The sequence below is a fragment of the Jatropha curcas genome, chromosome 9 (genome assembly GCF_041381405.1).
Source record: "Jatropha curcas cultivar XTBG-Jc1 chromosome 9, XTBG_Jcur_1.0, whole genome shotgun sequence".
Classification (NCBI taxonomy): domain Eukaryota; kingdom Viridiplantae; phylum Streptophyta; class Magnoliopsida; order Malpighiales; family Euphorbiaceae; genus Jatropha; species Jatropha curcas.
In genome coordinates this window covers 1,666,009-1,684,129 of record NC_143159.1, presented here as the reverse complement: position 1 = coordinate 1,684,129, position 18,121 = coordinate 1,666,009, and the positions used below count along the sequence as shown (strand labels likewise).

At 35.7% G+C, this 18,121-nt stretch overlaps 2 protein-coding genes across 5 annotated transcripts; both read right to left on the bottom strand.

Moving 5' to 3' along the window:
* Nucleotides 1–930: 930 nt before the first annotated feature.
* On the bottom strand, nt 931–3,588 carry LOC105633838 (HXXXD-type acyl-transferase family protein). The gene is made up of 2 exons (XM_012216528.4): nt 2,904–3,588; nt 931–1,959 (listed from the first exon to the last, which is right to left on the bottom strand). The coding sequence occupies exons 1-2, from the start codon at nt 3,333–3,335 to the stop codon at nt 1,033–1,035; spliced, it is 1,359 nt and encodes a 452-aa protein (XP_012071918.1). The 5' UTR covers nt 3,336–3,588; the 3' UTR covers nt 931–1,032.
* Nucleotides 3,589–5,678: 2,090 nt separating this feature from the next.
* Nucleotides 5,679–16,899, bottom strand: LOC105633839 (AP-4 complex subunit mu). Of its 4 annotated transcripts, XM_012216529.4 has the most exons (13): nt 16,741–16,898; nt 16,233–16,327; nt 15,729–15,932; nt 14,918–15,034; nt 14,696–14,824; nt 14,341–14,467; nt 13,270–13,373; nt 13,041–13,145; nt 12,812–12,906; nt 6,496–6,583; nt 6,282–6,342; nt 6,124–6,197; nt 5,679–5,898 (listed from the first exon to the last, which is right to left on the bottom strand). In XM_012216529.4, exons 1-13 carry the CDS (start codon nt 16,796–16,798, stop codon nt 5,800–5,802), a joined length of 1,356 nt encoding a protein of 451 aa, XP_012071919.1. In that variant the 5' UTR covers nt 16,799–16,898; the 3' UTR covers nt 5,679–5,799. The 4 variants fall into 4 exon arrangements, 3 of the variants coding, with proteins under 3 accessions (XP_012071919.1, XP_089581982.1, XP_020534781.1); XM_089725856.1 differs by lacking the exons at nt 16,233–16,327; nt 16,741–16,898 and adding an exon at nt 16,023–16,176; XR_001046840.4 differs by lacking the exons at nt 5,679–5,898; nt 6,124–6,197 and having other exon boundaries at nt 6,496–6,707; nt 16,741–16,899.
* Between the last annotated feature and the right edge of the window lie 1,222 nt (nt 16,900–18,121).

The following is an 18,121-nucleotide window of genomic DNA, read 5'->3' as shown; positions in this document are numbered from 1 at the left end:
TTAGTTTGATGATATTTTATTTGTTTCTCTTACTTATATATAATGAGTAAGTTACTTTGTCAATTTAAAAATCCTATATTTGTAAATGTAAGTATATTTGATTCCGTATTAAATTAAATTGATAGGTTTGACTGTGGGATATATACAATTAAGTTTATGTAATCACTGTACTCTCTTAAAGATAAAAAGTTTAAGGTACATGTTCAATATCTATGATTTATTTATTAAATTAAATATTTATTATAAGCATAATTATACTATTTTCAAATTTACCTTATCTGTGTATTGCTATTTAGTGTTCCCTTTGAGATATAATTGCTATGGAATGAAATGAAATAGTTCATGTTCATGTCCACTGAAACAATCTCTGCATACTAAATAAAAAATTATATGTATGTAGTTGTTGATAGCATGTTCGTTAGTCGATCATGGAAGCATTGAAAATGCAACACAAATGGTGGAAATTAGGAAAGCCTACACTAAAATAACACTTACAACTTGTTTTTTTTTTTTTTTTTTATAATTATTTCTTGTGGAATAATGAAGTTGCTCACGTTTCAACTTATTAATTATAACACTGCAACTTATTAATAATGTAAGTTTCTTAATTAATTTTTGTTGCTTGATTAATTGATCGAAGAAACTCAAACCTAAAGTTAAATAATCTCTCTTCTTTTTGTATGGATTAATATTGATTCGATTTATTATAAAATATAAAAAATTTTACCCCACTCAATAAATAATTAAATATAATTCTCGAAAATCGAATTCTATTTCAAATTTTATTAAAAAATTAAATCGTTTATCATCGCACCAATGCATTATTGTTAATCAATAATTATTTTATTAACTGATTAATTACTAGAATAGCATAGCATTTAATTCAATCAATGAGACAACACTTAAAACATGTACATAAAACAACATAAGTAGACAAACATAAGTATCTATCAGTATTCTTATTAAGTAGAATAATTATATATCAATATAAATATACATAACTATGGCAAATATATATGCATGTTATATTTTTTAAATCAATCCATTTTCCTCTACATGAAACCCATTGGCTTCTATATCCCAAAAATCATCCTTCATATAATACTCAAACTTCCCAACCACACTTTCCGGCAACGACACGAGAACGGTGACCGCATCAACATCGCCGATAACTGGTAAAAACAAACAGTAAATATCACTTGTTAAAGGACCCATATGCAATGGCTTTCCTTCTCCGAATTCTAAATCCTCTAAGCCTAACTTTGACCACTGTGAAATAACCAAACTCGCAGAAAGATCTGTTTTCACCGTTTTATCCTCCAACAAATCAATCATGGACCTCACATGATCATCATTTAAACTTGATTTAGCTTGTTGGACCAACTTAACCCCATGATGCAAATTATTAGTAACCAAATCCTTAACAACTGTCTGGGCACACCCTAACACGAATCCATTCCCATAGTACCCTTGCGGCATTGCTGGTGTTAACTTTTTCCTGACGTTAACTGAGAAAAGGAGCTTGACGTTAAGTGAAGGTGACAGGTCTAAAGATCTAACCCAAGAGCGCCACGTGTGCGACGCCAGCGTTTCGAAGGTGGTGCACTTTAGAGAAGGGACGCACTGCCTCTTGAGGTGCAGGATATGGGAGGTGGTAAAGGTTAAAGAAGCTGGGACCAGTGGCTGAGACTGTAAATAATGGTTAAGGCCCATGGGTTCACCGTCCTTGAAATTGTTAGTGGCATTTCTGATATAACCCGGATGTGAGAAGGTTATTTGTGTGGGATTTCGCGGTTTCAACACGTGTCGAGAATGGAATGGTGAGAATGGGAGATCAAGATTCGGTTTTGTGGTAACGTGGGCCCACGCTTGTAAGAACTGAGAACTCCCTATACCGTCGCATAAACAGTGATTAATGGCGGTGCATAGAATCATTCCTCCACACCGTAGATTCGTTACCTGCAAATAGTTAAAATAGGTCCTCTAATTATTTTTTACCATTAACATAGACCAGACATTTTTTCTTTCTTTTTCCTCAGCATAAATTTTGAAGCATGAAATGTATCCAAATATATGCTTGTATTGCACGGATTATTTTTGTAAAATTAGAAATTTGATACACTGAAAAATCAATTTTAAAAAAGAGGTATTTTGATAAAAAAAAAAACACTTCAAAAAAATACTCCCAAGTTCTTAAGTGATATTAATTTTATGTTAAAAAACGTCTGTAAAAAAAAAAAAAAGTTAATTTGGTATAATATGATTGATTTATCTTCTCACGCTTTATGAAAAATGAGAAATTTCAAGTTTAAATTACGAGGAAAACCATTTTTCGATAAATTATTTTAAAATGGAGAGTTACCATGTTGACTATGCCGCGGTATTATTTGGTTCCCCAGTATGCGTTTATGTACCAAAAATAAAAAAAATAAAAAAGAAAGTAAAATAATAAAGCAAGAAAGAACTCATTAGATAGGGACTATTTGGACATTTAACCTAAAAAAAGAAAACACAGTTCTTTTCTGAAAAAGAGCGAAAAAAGAAGATTGTGACCAACCAACCCACCAATCTTAGTGGAAGGTTGAGATTTCTTGGGACTGGGCCAGGGCAGCTAAACTTCGTCGTTGAACAGGAGAAAACGACATCGTTGTGGTAGCTTCTACAAGTTTGCTCACTTTTCCGAAAGCAATGATTGAAAGAGAAAGACGAGACAGAAGAGCTAGCTGGGAAACTATATATAAAATCATCTCTGTATTTTTGGATAAAAGTGGAGACATGTGAGGATATTGGAGCACTAATCTAATAGGGGAATCTATCAGGAAAATTTTTCAAGGATTAATTAAGCTGAAAAAAAAAAGTAAAAAAGAAAAATAAAGAAAATGAAGATTTAGACGCTTATTTACCTGAACTACAAGAGGAGGAATATCCAAGAAGCTTTGAGCTTCAACTTTATAAAGCAATTTTCTCCAAGACCTGTTTGGTTTCTTGGAAAGTTCAAGAAAGTGTTCAGCAGTGATATCCATGAAAGCTTCAGCAAAAACAGCACCTTCTCCATTGCAATCGACCTCTAGTTTCTGATCATCATCACTACTGGTTCTTAACCTTCCTGCTAATGGGTAGTAGTCAACAAGAACTTTGGAGAGTGAATATTTCAAGATATCTGAAGTAACAGATTTCTTGAAAAGGTAAAGATATTTAATGGAGAATCTAAGGAACTTTTGATCATCGAGATTGGAGAGATATAGAGAATGGTTTGGGGTTGGAACAATAGGGGAAATTAGAACTGGATGGTTTTGATAGAAACAATCTGGAAGTTCAGCTGAGGATTTTATCATGGTTAATTGTTACCAGTTTTTTTTTTTTCTTTTCCTTTTAGGGTTTGAATTTGGGTTTAAGTGATAAAAAGAAGTTGACGGAACAAGAGAGAGACAGAGAAAGAGAGAGATCTACGGTTGGATATGGAGATGGTACGATGAGATTCCCTTTTCGGGAGAGGAGAGGAGAGGGTGAAGGAGAGGCCAAGGAGAGTGTGTGCATAGATATGCTTTTTATAAGCTCACTCTCTTCTTTCTTTCTTTCTTTTTTTTTTCTCATTAGCACTTTTCCGCACACATTTACATAACCTGCCATTTTCCGTCTTTTTTCATCATAAAAAGAATTTCCAATTTCCTTCTCTTTTTATTTATTTATTTTTATTTTACAATTTTTAAAATTCAAACAGAGTAACTCCAGAGGTTTGAACCGGGTCATTTTTTATTCGATCTATTTGATTTTGCAAATGGTTTTTAATTCTATTTTTAACAGGGGAACCAATCAGTTTTCAGCTCAATTTCAAATTTATACACTATCCAACTGAACTTAATTTATTTTACACTCTAAATAGTTAAATAGACTATCCAATTGCATTTGGAAAGGTTGGATTTTTTTTTTTCTTTCCTAAATCATGATTTTCTAGATTAATTCAAAAAAAAAAAAAAAAGAATTACCAAATATAATTTTGAAAAATCAGTTTTAAATCCAATTCTAAATAAAATGATAGCAATCTTCTTAATTAAAATTTATGTATAAGTTTTAGCTTAGCTCAAATTAATTACAACAAGATAAAAACTGATATGGACATTAAGACGCTCTCGATTCCTTTTACGCCAATTTATATGGAACCATAACCACATTTGATAGTTAAATAAATACTCCTTCGATGATCAATTTTTATCATGTTTGATTTAATGGATTAATTACGATTAGAGGTCGGCAGACTTTTTTCCAGTTTGCCACATTGGCAGTATAATACTTGGCCACGTGTTTTTGCCTGCTTTTTACGTACTATAATTTTGTATTGACCACTAATTCAATAATACAATAAACACGAGTACCCACAGTCCACTCATTTTTTTTTTTTTAATTTCAATATATCAAATTAATTATTTCATATATGTATACATTTTTCAAATAATATTTATATGATGTTTACATGTAAAAGGTTGCATAGACACCTTAAAAAGTTTAATCATACGAGTATTTATATTTAGATACTTAAGGATAAATAATATTAATTTTATTTATTTTGGACATTGTAAAAACACCTCTACACATTTTGAAGACAATGTTTGAACACTTTAATTGGGAACACCTTTAAAAATTTTATAAAACTAATAAATCCATTGATAAAAAATTTAACTTATTGCTTTCAATATATATTAGGTAATTATTTATTTTAAATGAAAAGATAAATATATGAAGAAAAATTTGTAATTTACAATTTATAAAAATTTATCCATAGATTTTCTTTTTGGTTGGTCGTATAAATATTAAAAGTGGTATAAGATATTTCCTAATTATTCTCATATAAATCGCACAACGACCATCATATAATATACAGAGTAACGAAATCTAACAAGTTGACAGCCAGAGATTCCTCTAGTCACTTCAGCAAAGCCACAATCAATACAATATATTCCATGTCACGCGTGCAGCTTCATCTTCTACATACAATGCATTTCTTATATTTGTAATAGTATGAGAACCATTTTCCTATGCAGAAGGAGAACAAGCACACAGTTATTTTTCTTTTGACTTTAGCCGCCTCACAATATTGATTGGGGTTTCTCCAGTCTAAATTACCCTTTTAGGAGATAATTAATCAAAAGTTTAGTCTAGAACCTGATTTTCTGTTTCAACAAACTTTAATTTGATTGAAATGATTAAACATGATTCATTCTGTCGACAATAAGCACTATAACCTCTTAATGCTCAAAAATGGAAAAAAAAAAAAGAAAAAGAAAAATAACACATAACAAGGCATCAAATTCCTAAATATTGATGGGAATTAAAAATTTCATGTCAAAGAAAATTCCAAGGATTAGATCTTCTAATAGTTCCCTTTCAGTTATGAGAAAGCAGAATATTTCCTTATCATCTAATAATATTATCTTTTAGCTTAGCCTGCCTTGTAGAATCTTAATTATTTAAGAGCATTTTTGATTCCTCCTATTCCCAGGATATAACCGAAAGATTAGGCCGTCCAACTTTAATTTAATCTAAGTTTTTCTTCTTCTCTCAATTTTGGGATAAAGCAGAATCGAGTTCTTGTCAAAACCCTCTTGATGATGCTATTGGTATATATGCCCTGATCATCAAAGCATGTAAATGACTGATAAAAAGGCAAAGACATAACTAGATAAATTTCTAAATAGGTTCAGCATTTTTATTTACTCCTTTTGTGTCGTTGTCGTTTGATTAAGGTAAGGGAATTATAAAAAGGAGCATGAAATACAGGTGGGAGGGAAGGGATGCAATCATTCATAAACGAGCAACATACGAATTTGATTGCGTGACGTATCTCACCCATCGGTATGGGTTTGAGGTTGATGCCTTCTGCTCTATTTGCAAGTACTTTACCTGCATCCAATAAATGCATAATAGCAAATCAATAATACCTTATGGTGTTAATTGTGCAATGACATTTCTAATTAGGTTGGGTCAAACTTATATTTAATTATTAACCCGATTTTACAATCTCTAACAAGTAAAAACAAGACATGCATGAATAGCACGGTTAGCTGGAAAAACTGAAGGTGTTAGCTTGTTAACATGATAATTGATCTGGTCAAATCAATCTCTTACCAGAACTCTTGAGGCACTGTACATCGGAATAGTAAAGGTCATGCTAACCGGTCCAGCTTCCTTGGTGATATTTCCTGTAATAAAAAGGTCAAAAGCATACGGGATTAAGAGCATGTGCAGATTAAACCGACAAAACAAAACCAATAACAATCTCTTACCATGCATCTCTTGTGAAAATGTCAGCTTTGCACGTAGCGTATGTTCAGATCCTCCAACAATCTAAAATGCATTACATCCAGGAGTGATATTCATTTATTCCAGTGAATGCACACTCAAAAGCATATAGCTTGAGTGGAAAAATTATTGCTATAAATAATAAAAAGCATAAACTACTAACATGAAAACAAAGAGAATATTGAATTTGGCTATTACCTTCTTCAAACCCCACTCAAGTCTCTTACTTGATTCCTTGAAGTCCGTGGTGTTTCCAACTGTGCCAGGCTCCAGCTCAAAACTAGCCCTGAAATTTGCCCAAATAATCAGTGCTATCAATGTAATTCTGATTCCAGCAAGATAAGGTTTCTTTAGATCTTGTCTTTTCCTTTCTGATGTGCAATGTTTTCTTTTGGGCTGTCCACCATACCCTATGAAATTATCTGAAAAGCTTAAGAATTGTTGTTGATACTAACAACAGCATGTAAAAGCATCTATATCACATATTCTAACCCATTTTACAGCATTAAAGAAAAGGTTTAGAAGTATTTGACACCCTGGACGCATTTACTAGCTTTAATTGAAAAATCTTCAATAGCAGCTGGGATGAAAATTTGAAATGAACTTTTATCAGATGGAAAAATAGAGTAGCCAGCAACCTACTGCCCCAGTATGAAGTATTTTATACTTATGTATGATAACATAAATGAAGTTTTCTCAACAAGTTGTGCAACCAATGTAACATTTTACGATGTTTCTCACATGATATCATTCCTTTTATTCACGATTTGGGCGTGTTATTGTGATGAGCGCATAGCTGATACTCAAAGGGCATTTTGGGTATATACCAGGAAAGGGAAGCCAGCTAAGAGGATCATCCTTGGGAATGAAGAAAAGAGCAGATACACGCCAGCATAGTTTGTTACTAGTTCTGTGTATATATAGGGTACAGTTTGGGGAAAGGGGTATCTTTTTTCTGTCTTCTATGTAATCAGCATTCTTGCTGTATCGGGCTTGCCCTGGGGGTTGGTTCAGCCAATCATTTTATCCTTGTTTCCTTTATTGCTTTCCCTAAACTCTTGTAATCCAGCAAGTCCAACAATACAAATTAATCCCTCTCTTCCCTACAATCTGTTCTTCTATTTTCTGCTAAAAATATTGATTTCTCTGGTTGGTAACATTCACTGATTCTCCATCATTGGTCCGACCTGCCGGATCCGTCATAGATGCCCAAGACAAGAATGGATCAAAGAGTAGAAGCCTTGGAGAAGAATGTTGCCGCCCTAACCGAACAAATGCAAAACCAAACCCAGCAATTAGATGCTCTCAAGCTCAATACACAAACCTATTCCCAGAAATCTGACCAAAACTTTAACGAGATAAAAAAACTCCTCCTCACTCTACAGGGAAAGGAGCCTATTCAACCCTCAACCTCTACACCATCCACCACAACAACACCAGCAACACCACAAACCCATTCCAACACGTCTACCCAAAATTCTCTAAACCCACAATCACAGACCCATCAATACGATACCACAAACATAACCCAAAACCCATTACCCTCTTTCAGTTTCCATCACAAAAGAACAGACATGCCTACCTTCGATGGAACCGACCCAATTGGGTGGACAGCCAGAGCCGAGCAATTTTTTGAACTCCATTGCATTCCCCCTTCTGAGCAGATAGCTCAGGCATTTATTGGAATGCAAGGCCATCCCCTTCACTAGTTGCGTTTTATACGACACCGGAACCCGGAACTGGATTGGGTCACCATGAAGTCCGAGTTGTTTAAACAGTTTGGTGGAGGGATTACAGACCCATATGAGGTTTTAGTCGCAACCAAGCAAGAAGAATCAGTTGTCAACTATATCAACGAATTTGTCTCGAGAGCAGCAGAAACTCCAGACTTCTCTGAGTCGCAGCTTATCGCCATATTCCTTAATGGTCTCAGTCGCGAAATACGAGTCGGAATCAAACCAAAAGATGCTCCCGATCTTTATACGGTGATGCAAGCCGCGAAAGGAATCGAGATTGAGCTGTCGTTCCATTCTTCAAATCGACACTCATCTCTCTTCAACTCCGGCGACAACACCTTAAGAGGAGGGTTAAGCCCAAGCCCAAAATCTGTTATTCCACTCTTGACCCGAACCCATCAATCAAACCTAAATCCCCAACCCATAAACCGACCCATCACTACCAACCCCACTTCCGTCAGATCTTACGGGAACTCTACTAAGCAGCTCGCATCTCCAGCCCCAACAACGAAATTAAACACCGATGCTACTACCAAAAACAGAGGCATCAAACACTATTCCCACAAGGAATACCAGGAATTAAGAGAGAAGGGTCTATGTTTCAGATGTAAGCAACCATACTCTCCTCTCCATGTCTGCCCAAACAAATCCCTCATGGCCCTAATTGGTGGTGAAGATCAGGATTTAGTAAAAGAACCTCCTCCAACATTTGACATGGGAGATGAATCAGTTGCAGAACCTCCACTAGAGGTTGATGAAGCTCATTTTGCCCACCTAGAATTGCCTTTATTTTCAGCTGGGGGAATATCAAGGCCCAAAACCATGAAGCTACATGGTAAATTGGGAACGCAAGCAGTAGTCATTATGATCGACAGTGGAGCTAGCCACAATTTTGTCTCAATGCACTTAATTAAACAGTTGGGGGTAAATGTCGAGCCAACAATCCCATTCTTTGTGCGATTGGGGGATGGTCACCGTCTCAAATCCTCTGGGGTTTGCCGAAAACTGCTGTTAGATTTGGGAACCTTGGAAGTTACAGGAGATTTCTACATTTTTCCACTCAGCGGAGTGGATATTATTCTTGGGGTAGCATGGCTAGAGACTCTTGGGGAGGTAAAAGTTGATTGGGGAAAGTTAACTATGAAAATTCCACATCCAGACGGCGAAGCACTCCTCTCTGGAGATCCTTCCCTTGTTCGTCAACATACCAATAGCAGGTCTATTTCTAAACTCCTTAATACTGACTTTTGTGCTCTTTTATGGGCTGTGTGCACAGATAAAACCCCGGCAGCCTCTACTAAGCTATTTGACCAGAAACAACAAGCTGAACTTGGAGAGTTACTTACCAATTACAATAATGTGTTCTCTGAGATCTCTACTCTTCCTCCTAAACGGTCAGCTGATCACCGAATTATACTCCAACCGGAACATGGACCAGTATCTGTCAAGCCTTATCGCTATGGGTACCATCAGAAGGATGAGATTGAACGGCTTGTACAAGAGATGCTCACTCCTGGGGTTATTCAGCCAAGTTCGAGCCCTTTCTCTAGCCCAGTTTTGCTGGTAAAAAAAGAAGGATGGAAGCTGGAGGTTTTGTGTCGATTACCGGCAGCTCAACAGGGTCACCATTCCTCACAAATACCCTATTCCGGTAATCCAAGAATTACTAGATGAACTTCATGGAGCCAGTTACTTTTCTAAACTTGACCTGAAAAGTGGGTTCTTTCAAATCCGGGTAGCAGAACCTGACATTGAGAAGACAGCTTTCCGTACACACACCGGGCATTATGAGTTCTTAGTCATGCCATTTGGGCTCACCAATGCCCCGGCCACCTTTCAAGCTGTTATGAACGACATCTTCCGACCTCATCTACGTAAGTTTGTCCTTGTGTTTTTTGATGACATCTTGGTCTATAGCAAGCATTGGAAAGATCACATAAGGCATTTGAAGATAGTATTTCAGCTCCTACAAACTCACTCACTCCACCTCAATAGCAAGAAATGCACCTTTGGCCGGACGTCCGTTGGATACTTGGGCCATATAATTTCAGCAAATGGGGTTTCTATGGATCCTAACAAAGTGACTAGTGTACTCAATTGGCCAACTCCAACCAATATCAAGGGAGTGAGGGGATTCTTGGGTTTGACTGGATATTACCGACGGTTTATCGCTGGATATGGGCAGCTTGCTAGGCCATTAACGGAGCTACTTAAGAAGGAAGCGGGTAAGTTTGCTTGGGGAACAAAAGCACAAAAGGCCTTTGAACAATTAAAGGCAGCAATCACCTCTTCTCCGGTCCTTGCTATGCCTGATTTTTCCAAGGAATTTGTGGTGGAAACGGATGCATCCAAGTCCGGAATAGGGGCTGTTCTTATGCAACAAAACAGACCTATAGCATTCTTTAGTAAGGCCATCGGAGATCCGGCATTATCCCGGTCCGCTTATGAGAATGAATTGATGGCATTGGTTTTGGCTATCCGTCATTGGAGGCCTTATTTGATTGGAAGGAAATTCACGGTGCGAACAGATCAAAGAAGCTTGAAACATTTGTGGCACCAAGAGGTATCCACTCCAGCTCAACAATATTGGGCAGCTAAAATCATGGGATATGACTTTATGATTGAATACAAGTCCGGAAAAACAAACAGGGCAGCGGATGCTTTATCAAGGTGCAATGAAGACATGGAAATTTGTGCCTTGTCCAGAGCTCAATGGGTAGATTGGGATGAGATACAAGCTGAAATTAATCAAGATCAGCAACTGTCCGGAATTGTTTCGGCCTTAACATCCCAGCCATCAAGTCAACCACCATACACTCTCATCCAGGGCCGTCTCTTCTACAAGGGAAGGTTAGTTCTTCCATCCTCTTCTAAGTGGATACCCAAGCTCATCAATGAATTCCATTCTACTTCTATGGGGGGTCACTCCGGTGCACTTAGAACCTACAAGAGAATTGCTGAAAACTTTTATTGGCCCAAGATGATGGACACAATCAAGGAATTTGTGGCAGCTTGTTTGGTTTGTCAAACCCAAAAATATGAGGCTAAATCCCCGGGAGGTTTACTGCAGCCGTTGCCCATTCCTCTCCAAATTTGGGAAGATATCTCCTTGGATTTCATATCCGGGCTTCCAAAATCAAAAGGAGCTGATTGCATACTGGTTGTGGTTGATAGGCTGTCCAAATACGCCCATTTCATTGCCTTGAAACACCCTTTTACAGCACTAAAGGTGGCTGAAGTTTTCACAAAAGAGGTCGTCCGTCTACATGGCATACCGAAAACTATTGTGAGTGACCGAGATCCGATCTTCCTCAGCCATTTTTGGACAGAATTATTTAAGCTCCAAGGGTCTACCCTCTCTTTTAGCTCATCTTACCACCCCCAAACTGACGGGCAAACCGAGGTCACAAATAGAAGCCTAGAATGCTACTTACGGTGTTTCTCCTCCGAACAGCCAAGAAAATGGGCTAAATGGCTGGCATGGGCAGAATATTGGTATAACACAAATTACCATGGTGCAACTAAGAAGACGCCATTTGAGGTTGTTTATGGAAGACCCCCACCTACACTACAACATTATTTGCCCGGAGAAACTAGTGTGGAGGCATTATCACAACATTTGCAAAATAGAGATGAGATACTTCGTCAACTCCGGCACAATTTGTTACGATCTCAGCAGTTCATGGTTAAGTATGCCAATCGGCATAGGAGAGCTGTTCAATTCTCAGTGGGGGATAAAGTTTTCCTCAAGCTCCGCCCTTATAGGCAACAAACAGCAGCAAACCGTATCAATGCTAAGCTGGCTGCTCGCTTCTATGGTCCATTCGAGGTATTGGGAAGGATCGGGGCTGTTGCTTATAAGCTCAAGTTGCCATCAACTGCTCGTATTCACCCGGTCTTCCATGTTTCTCAATTAAAGAAGGTGATAGGAGATCATGCAGTTGCGGGAAAATTACCGGACACTATGGAAGCAGAAATTGAGCCTATGTTGGAGCCACTCAAAGTGTGTGCAAGGAAGACCTCCAAACAGAATGGGCAACTTGTCTCACAGATCCTGGTACAGTGGCATGGACAAACGGAAGAGAATGCTACTTGGGTTAACGAAGCAGATTTCCGGGCTCAGTTTCCTGACTTCAGCCTTGAGGACAAGGCTGCTTCTCATGAGGGTGGCAATGATGAGCGCATAGCTGATACTCAAAGGGCATTTTGGGTATATACCAGGAAAGGGAAGCCAGCTAAGAGGATCATCCTTGGGAATGAAGAAAAGAGCAGATACACGCCAGCATAGTTTGTTACTAGTTCTGTGTATATATAGGGTACAGTTTGGGGAAAGGGGTATCTTTTTTCTGTCTTCTATGTAATCAGCATTCTTGCTGTATCGGGCTTGCCCTGGGGGTTGGTTCAGCCAATCATTTTATCCTTGTTTCCTTTATTGCTTTCCCTAAACTCTTGTAATCCAGCAAGTCCAACAATACAAATTAATCCCTCTCTTCCCTACAATCTGTTCTTCTATTTTCTGCTAAAAATATTGATTTCTCTGGTTGGTAACATTCACTGATTCTCCATCATATTGACTGCAATTTATCATGAGAAGATTAGATGCATCCAGCTACTGGCAAATAGCACTTAATGGAAAATTATCATATGTCATTTATCCACCCAAACTTTATGATTCAGAAAGCGAATTAAAACCAAACACCAGCATGTCAATAGTCATTTTTTCTGAAAGTAAATGTAGCTGTGCTTGAGCATATTTTGCTTAGTGTGGGTAGAAATACCTGCTAGTATATGCTGGCAATGGCATCTGCACAAATATACTATTTGCAGTGACACTGGATGAGAATTCGGCACGCAATTTAATGATAACTTCAGCCTGGATGAGAAGTAGTGAAGTCAAGTAAAGATTAGATTAAAATGACAAAGTGCTTTGCTTTCTTTTTTGCCTGCAGCGCAGAGGGGAAACGCAGTCAGCAAAGGTTCACTTAGAATTACAAAAGTCAAGTTCACCTTAAGAGGTCCCACTTCTTCAATTAATGCATTAATACGGAAGGGAGGCCTAAACTCCTGAGAAATGCGGTAGTTCATGACAGAAAATTCACCTTCCGGTGCAGCCTGTCAAAGAGAAGAAATACTCAATAATCTCCAAGAGTAAAAAAGTGAAAGGCATATTTAGAAAAATAATAATAATAATAATAATAATAACAAACTATATGCACCTTCTCTCATTGATACTCACCATAATCAGAGTTCTGTCAGTTTCAAAACTATCAAGATGTACCAATTCATGGAAATTACAGCTATCCAGAGTCACTGACCCAGCTCCAGATGCACTACTGTAATCTGTCTCAGAAAGCAGAACAATTATTTTCATGAGATGAAACAAACATGTGACTAATTGCAAAATATCTTGCAAATTTTCTTCTGCGGATAAAGCCAGCACAAAAAAGATACAACAACAACCAAGCTTTAGTCTCAAATTAGTTGGGGTAGGCTATATGAATACTTATTTCAAATATCCACTTTGATCAGCTTAAAAACAATGCAAAGCGAAATACAAGTCAGAAAAAAAATTTTGAAATACTTCTTGTAAAATATTTTTGATACAGCACAAAAAAGATAATGCTTGAAATTATTGTAAATTGCCTCATATTTTTTTCTGAAACTATGAATAAAAATCAAAAGCAAGCAGAAAAGTGGTGGTGTTAACTACCCATTCACTGAACAAGTGCCGTTTTATACTCTAAGAAATAGGTGAAAGATATGACTTGAAAATTCAAATCATCTAAGAAATAGGTGAAGATGACTTGGAAATTCAAATCATGAATTAGCCTCACTGTTGCCAGTAGCAACCCAAGAAAGTAAAACTAATAACTCAGCAGATCAATCGTATACATTGATTATAACAATTTTTGTATGATGTCAGATAGCTTTCAAAAGCTGTTCACTATCAGAGAGGCACAGAATGTTACTTAACAGATGTAAATTCTTGAGTAGTTCATGCCTGAGTGAGTCATTTAATCAGTTAATGCTGATTAACGGACATAAGGTATAAAGTTCATCTATAGGTAAATAACTGATTATGCAAAACAAAAGCATAGTTTCCTCAGCAGAAAAAGAAAAGTTAAACACGATTGGAACTGGAAACAACGAGGTTTGTATTCGCTTGGAAGATTTCTAATAAATTTATCATACCTTCTCTATCTGCAACACCAAAAAAAAAAAAAAAAAAAAAAAAAAAAAAAAAAAAAAAAACCCATAAAGCATCACAAAGTTTAAAAGTTCCAAAAAGTTTTTTATATAGATCTACCATAGCTTGACCTTCCCCCTCTTCCGATACTTAAATCATCATTTAAAGCAAGCCGGATTTCTGGGTTGCCAGTAAGGTAACTCTTCATTTGAATGGTGCCATCAATCTCAGAAGTAAGTATGTATCCCTGCATGACCATCAATAAGTTAATAAAAACCAAAAAAAAAAAGGTTGAAATGAATGAAAATGTTACAAAAAGGGGTGGTAGGTAGGGAAGGCACAGGTGGATCAAAGTGACACTTATAGGAAATGAATTGCATTTACACTCAAGTGCGAGTATAACTAATGTGGCACTTATCATAAATTGCTCTTTTTTTTTTTTCCTCAATAGTTATATTGTTTAATAAATACTCACACTAGAACTGAATGTAACACTTATTTTCTCGATTACATCTACAAAAATTTCATCTCTCTTCCTGCCACGAGGTTCATTAGCTACAACTGATTTGGTAACAGCTGTTCCAGGCATTCTCTTGGCCCCTTCCTGCAGCAAGCCAGTGGGAAAAGTTATACGTACAATCCTGTTGACGGCCAAAGAAAAGGTGCAACAGCATGTAATTGCTTATATTAATATTACCACAAAAAGGGCTGCAGGACCAAGGTTTGGCAGAATTGCAGCATCAACCATGATTGGCTCATTAAATACATAGGATTTCAGAAGCTCAGTTGATGTTGTTTGCACATAACCAAAATCCTGGAAACAAAAATTTAGAAGAACCAGATTGTAAACAGAACAACAGTAGACAATTAATAGGAATCATAGAAAAACTTCAAAACTTTTAAGTTTATAAGTAAAATGAGTCATACATGTAAAATCTAATACCTCCAATTTTAAATGATATCCTGTTTTTTAATTAAAATTCTATATATCATTTCTGCTCTGCCAAAGATGTCTGACAAGAGGAAAAGGATTTTCAAAAAATTTCTATCAATCAATTTCCTACTTACATCTTTTGTCTTGAGTTATATACAAGTATAGGGAAAAGGCACCAATCAGTTTCTACGCATCTTTCCAGGGACAAAAGATTTCTTGAGGAAATTATGCTTTCCCAGCAATCTGATTCAATGATAGGTCTGAACGTATCATTTAGTACATTTAATTGTGTTTGCAATATTCACCAAACATGAAGGAAATAAAAATTGATAGGAATGACTGTAGATAATTGTCAATAATTGAAAAACAAATAGATAGTGACAATGCAGTAAGCAGCTAATCTCAACTATGCTTATAAGCCATCTACAAAAATTCATGGATCCTTTTTTGGCCATCTGTTCTATCTTGAATAATATCCTTTTCTAGGTCATATGAGACTAACAGCAGTTAACTCCCAAAAAAAACATTCAACAAAGAGAAGACATGCAAAGACAATATATAATAATATACTTACAATAATTTCATCCAGTAATTCATATACAAGCACAAAATTTTTGCGCAGTGACTCTTCACTGAGAACACCAAGGTAATCTTTGATGACACGTGCATTTCTTTGAAGAAATTCCAGAACGAGTGAAGGTGAGACATTAGCCCTCGTTGTTGCAACAAATAGCAAGCCAGCAACCTTCACATGAAAGTAGTTCACACCATCCACATTCTATGAATACAAAGAAGACATCAGCATGTGCTGGAGAAAGAAGGTATAGGTTCAATCACAAATTAATTATTATTTCTCTGGAAATGGTACCTAACATTAAAACAAAAATGAAGCACCTGGACAGGATATCTTCCTAACATGGTTAAGGAATCATTTTCGATACATAATAATTATTAGAAATACAAAGTTACAAACTTCCAGTAAAATTCTTGAAAGTAGAAGCAACCAATTTAACCATAATCATTACAATTATAAGAAATGGTACTATGCTCAAATTCAATCCATACAGAAAATACCTACAAAGACAGGTGGAGCATCCCCTCCTTCATCCTCTTTCCAAAACTTAACTCTGCGGAAAAAAATTTCGGCACTCCCTTTCGGTACTTCCCCACGGTCTGCATTGCTTCAACAACATTATTAAATCTTCAACAATAAAAGTTCATTTTTTTCCTCAAGAAGATTTTGCTATTTCCAGTTCATATTAAGCAAGTAATGTCAAAACTGCTGGTCACATCATTTTTCACTCCAATTACATTGCAACAAAATTTCCTTTTCTCAAATGCAACAACAGAGGCCATAAATTATCACAAACACAAAATCACATCCTAACATAACCAGTTTTTATGCTCTTTAGAGAAAACACTAAGAGTAAAGCCAACTGATTACCATAGAAAACAACCAAATGAAATGAAATTCATTTAATAGCAAGCCAAGCTCCATTGGAGACGATAGATAATCGTAATTACCAGCTAGTTTATTAATAGTTCAGATGTAAAAGAGCAAATAAAGAGGGAGAGAGAGACTTAACAGTCCCGGAAGACGATGTTATCTCCTCTTTGCGAGAGCACAAACAACTGTGAGATCATTTTTCTTTTCTTTCTAACAGATTATTTTATGTGTTCTCATTTCTTTATTTGATTTGGTGCGTGAGCTTTCGGCTTATCTGGACAGGCACCCACAGAATCAAACCTCCGTAATAAGCGACGCGTCAGCATAAGTGCACGTCCTACTCGAGTTAGTCGTGGAACTCGTGGCTGTCTTATTCTGACGGTTCTTTTTATCATGCGTAGACGACAGTCAATTGCTAAATGAAAATCTCTTACATATTTCTTCACTTATACTCTCTTCCTCACTTTCCTTTTTTCTTTTTTTTTTTTTATTTGTCCGATAATATATTTCTAATTTTTTAATAAAAATTAATTTTTATTGTACTCCTATTTAATGTATATTTAAAATTCTCAATTATGTATACATCATTTAATGTTAGTAGAAAATTTAAAAAAAAATAAAATAAATATGTAGTATTACTATATTTGTTAATTTTCTTAATCTATATGAAAATTAAACTAGACATACATATATGAGAAGAAAAATAATATTTATTTATAGAAAATATAGATTTAATAATAGTTAGTTACAAATTTCTAGCAAGATTTATGTATATTATTATTTATTTTCACATAATGTAATATCTCAATTCATTCGTGTATATGGAATTAAATTTTTATTTTCCTTAAAAATAAGAAACCCAACTCATTAAATTCTTCTTTTAAAATTACCTTATATAAATTAAAATATAACTTTTCTGGTGAAGAGAAATTAAATCGTATATGGAGTTGATTTTATAAGGGATTTATTTTTTATAATAGATATAACCGGTGGTTGCTAAATCATTAAATTTTTAAAATATTTTTTTATGAAATGTGATGTACCTGGATTATATTTTTTTACTAATTTAAATATTTATCTATTGCTAAATTATTAATTATTATAAAAAAAGCACTTTTACAAAAAAAGGTCACATCTTTTTACAGGGTGTTAATAAAACTACACTTGATTCTACAAATCGTCACTGACTTGTAATTTTTATAAAACATATAACTTTATAAAATAATGATTAAACATTTACGAAATACCAACAAAAACTTTTTTTTTTTTTTTTTTAACTTCAGTAACTTGAATTTACTTGAAGTTACCTGGGAGGTCGCTGACGGCAGAAATAATATTGTGAAATTTTCAATTATATTTTTTTCGAAAGAGGTCTCCAATGAAATTCTATTCCATATTCTTACAGAAAATAAGAAGACGACACGTAACACCCCGCATGGCCAACACTTGTTATTCTTTAATTGGAAGAAAAAGCAGATTTTTGACTGCGTCGGGAACACCATAACTTAATTTATCTCCTT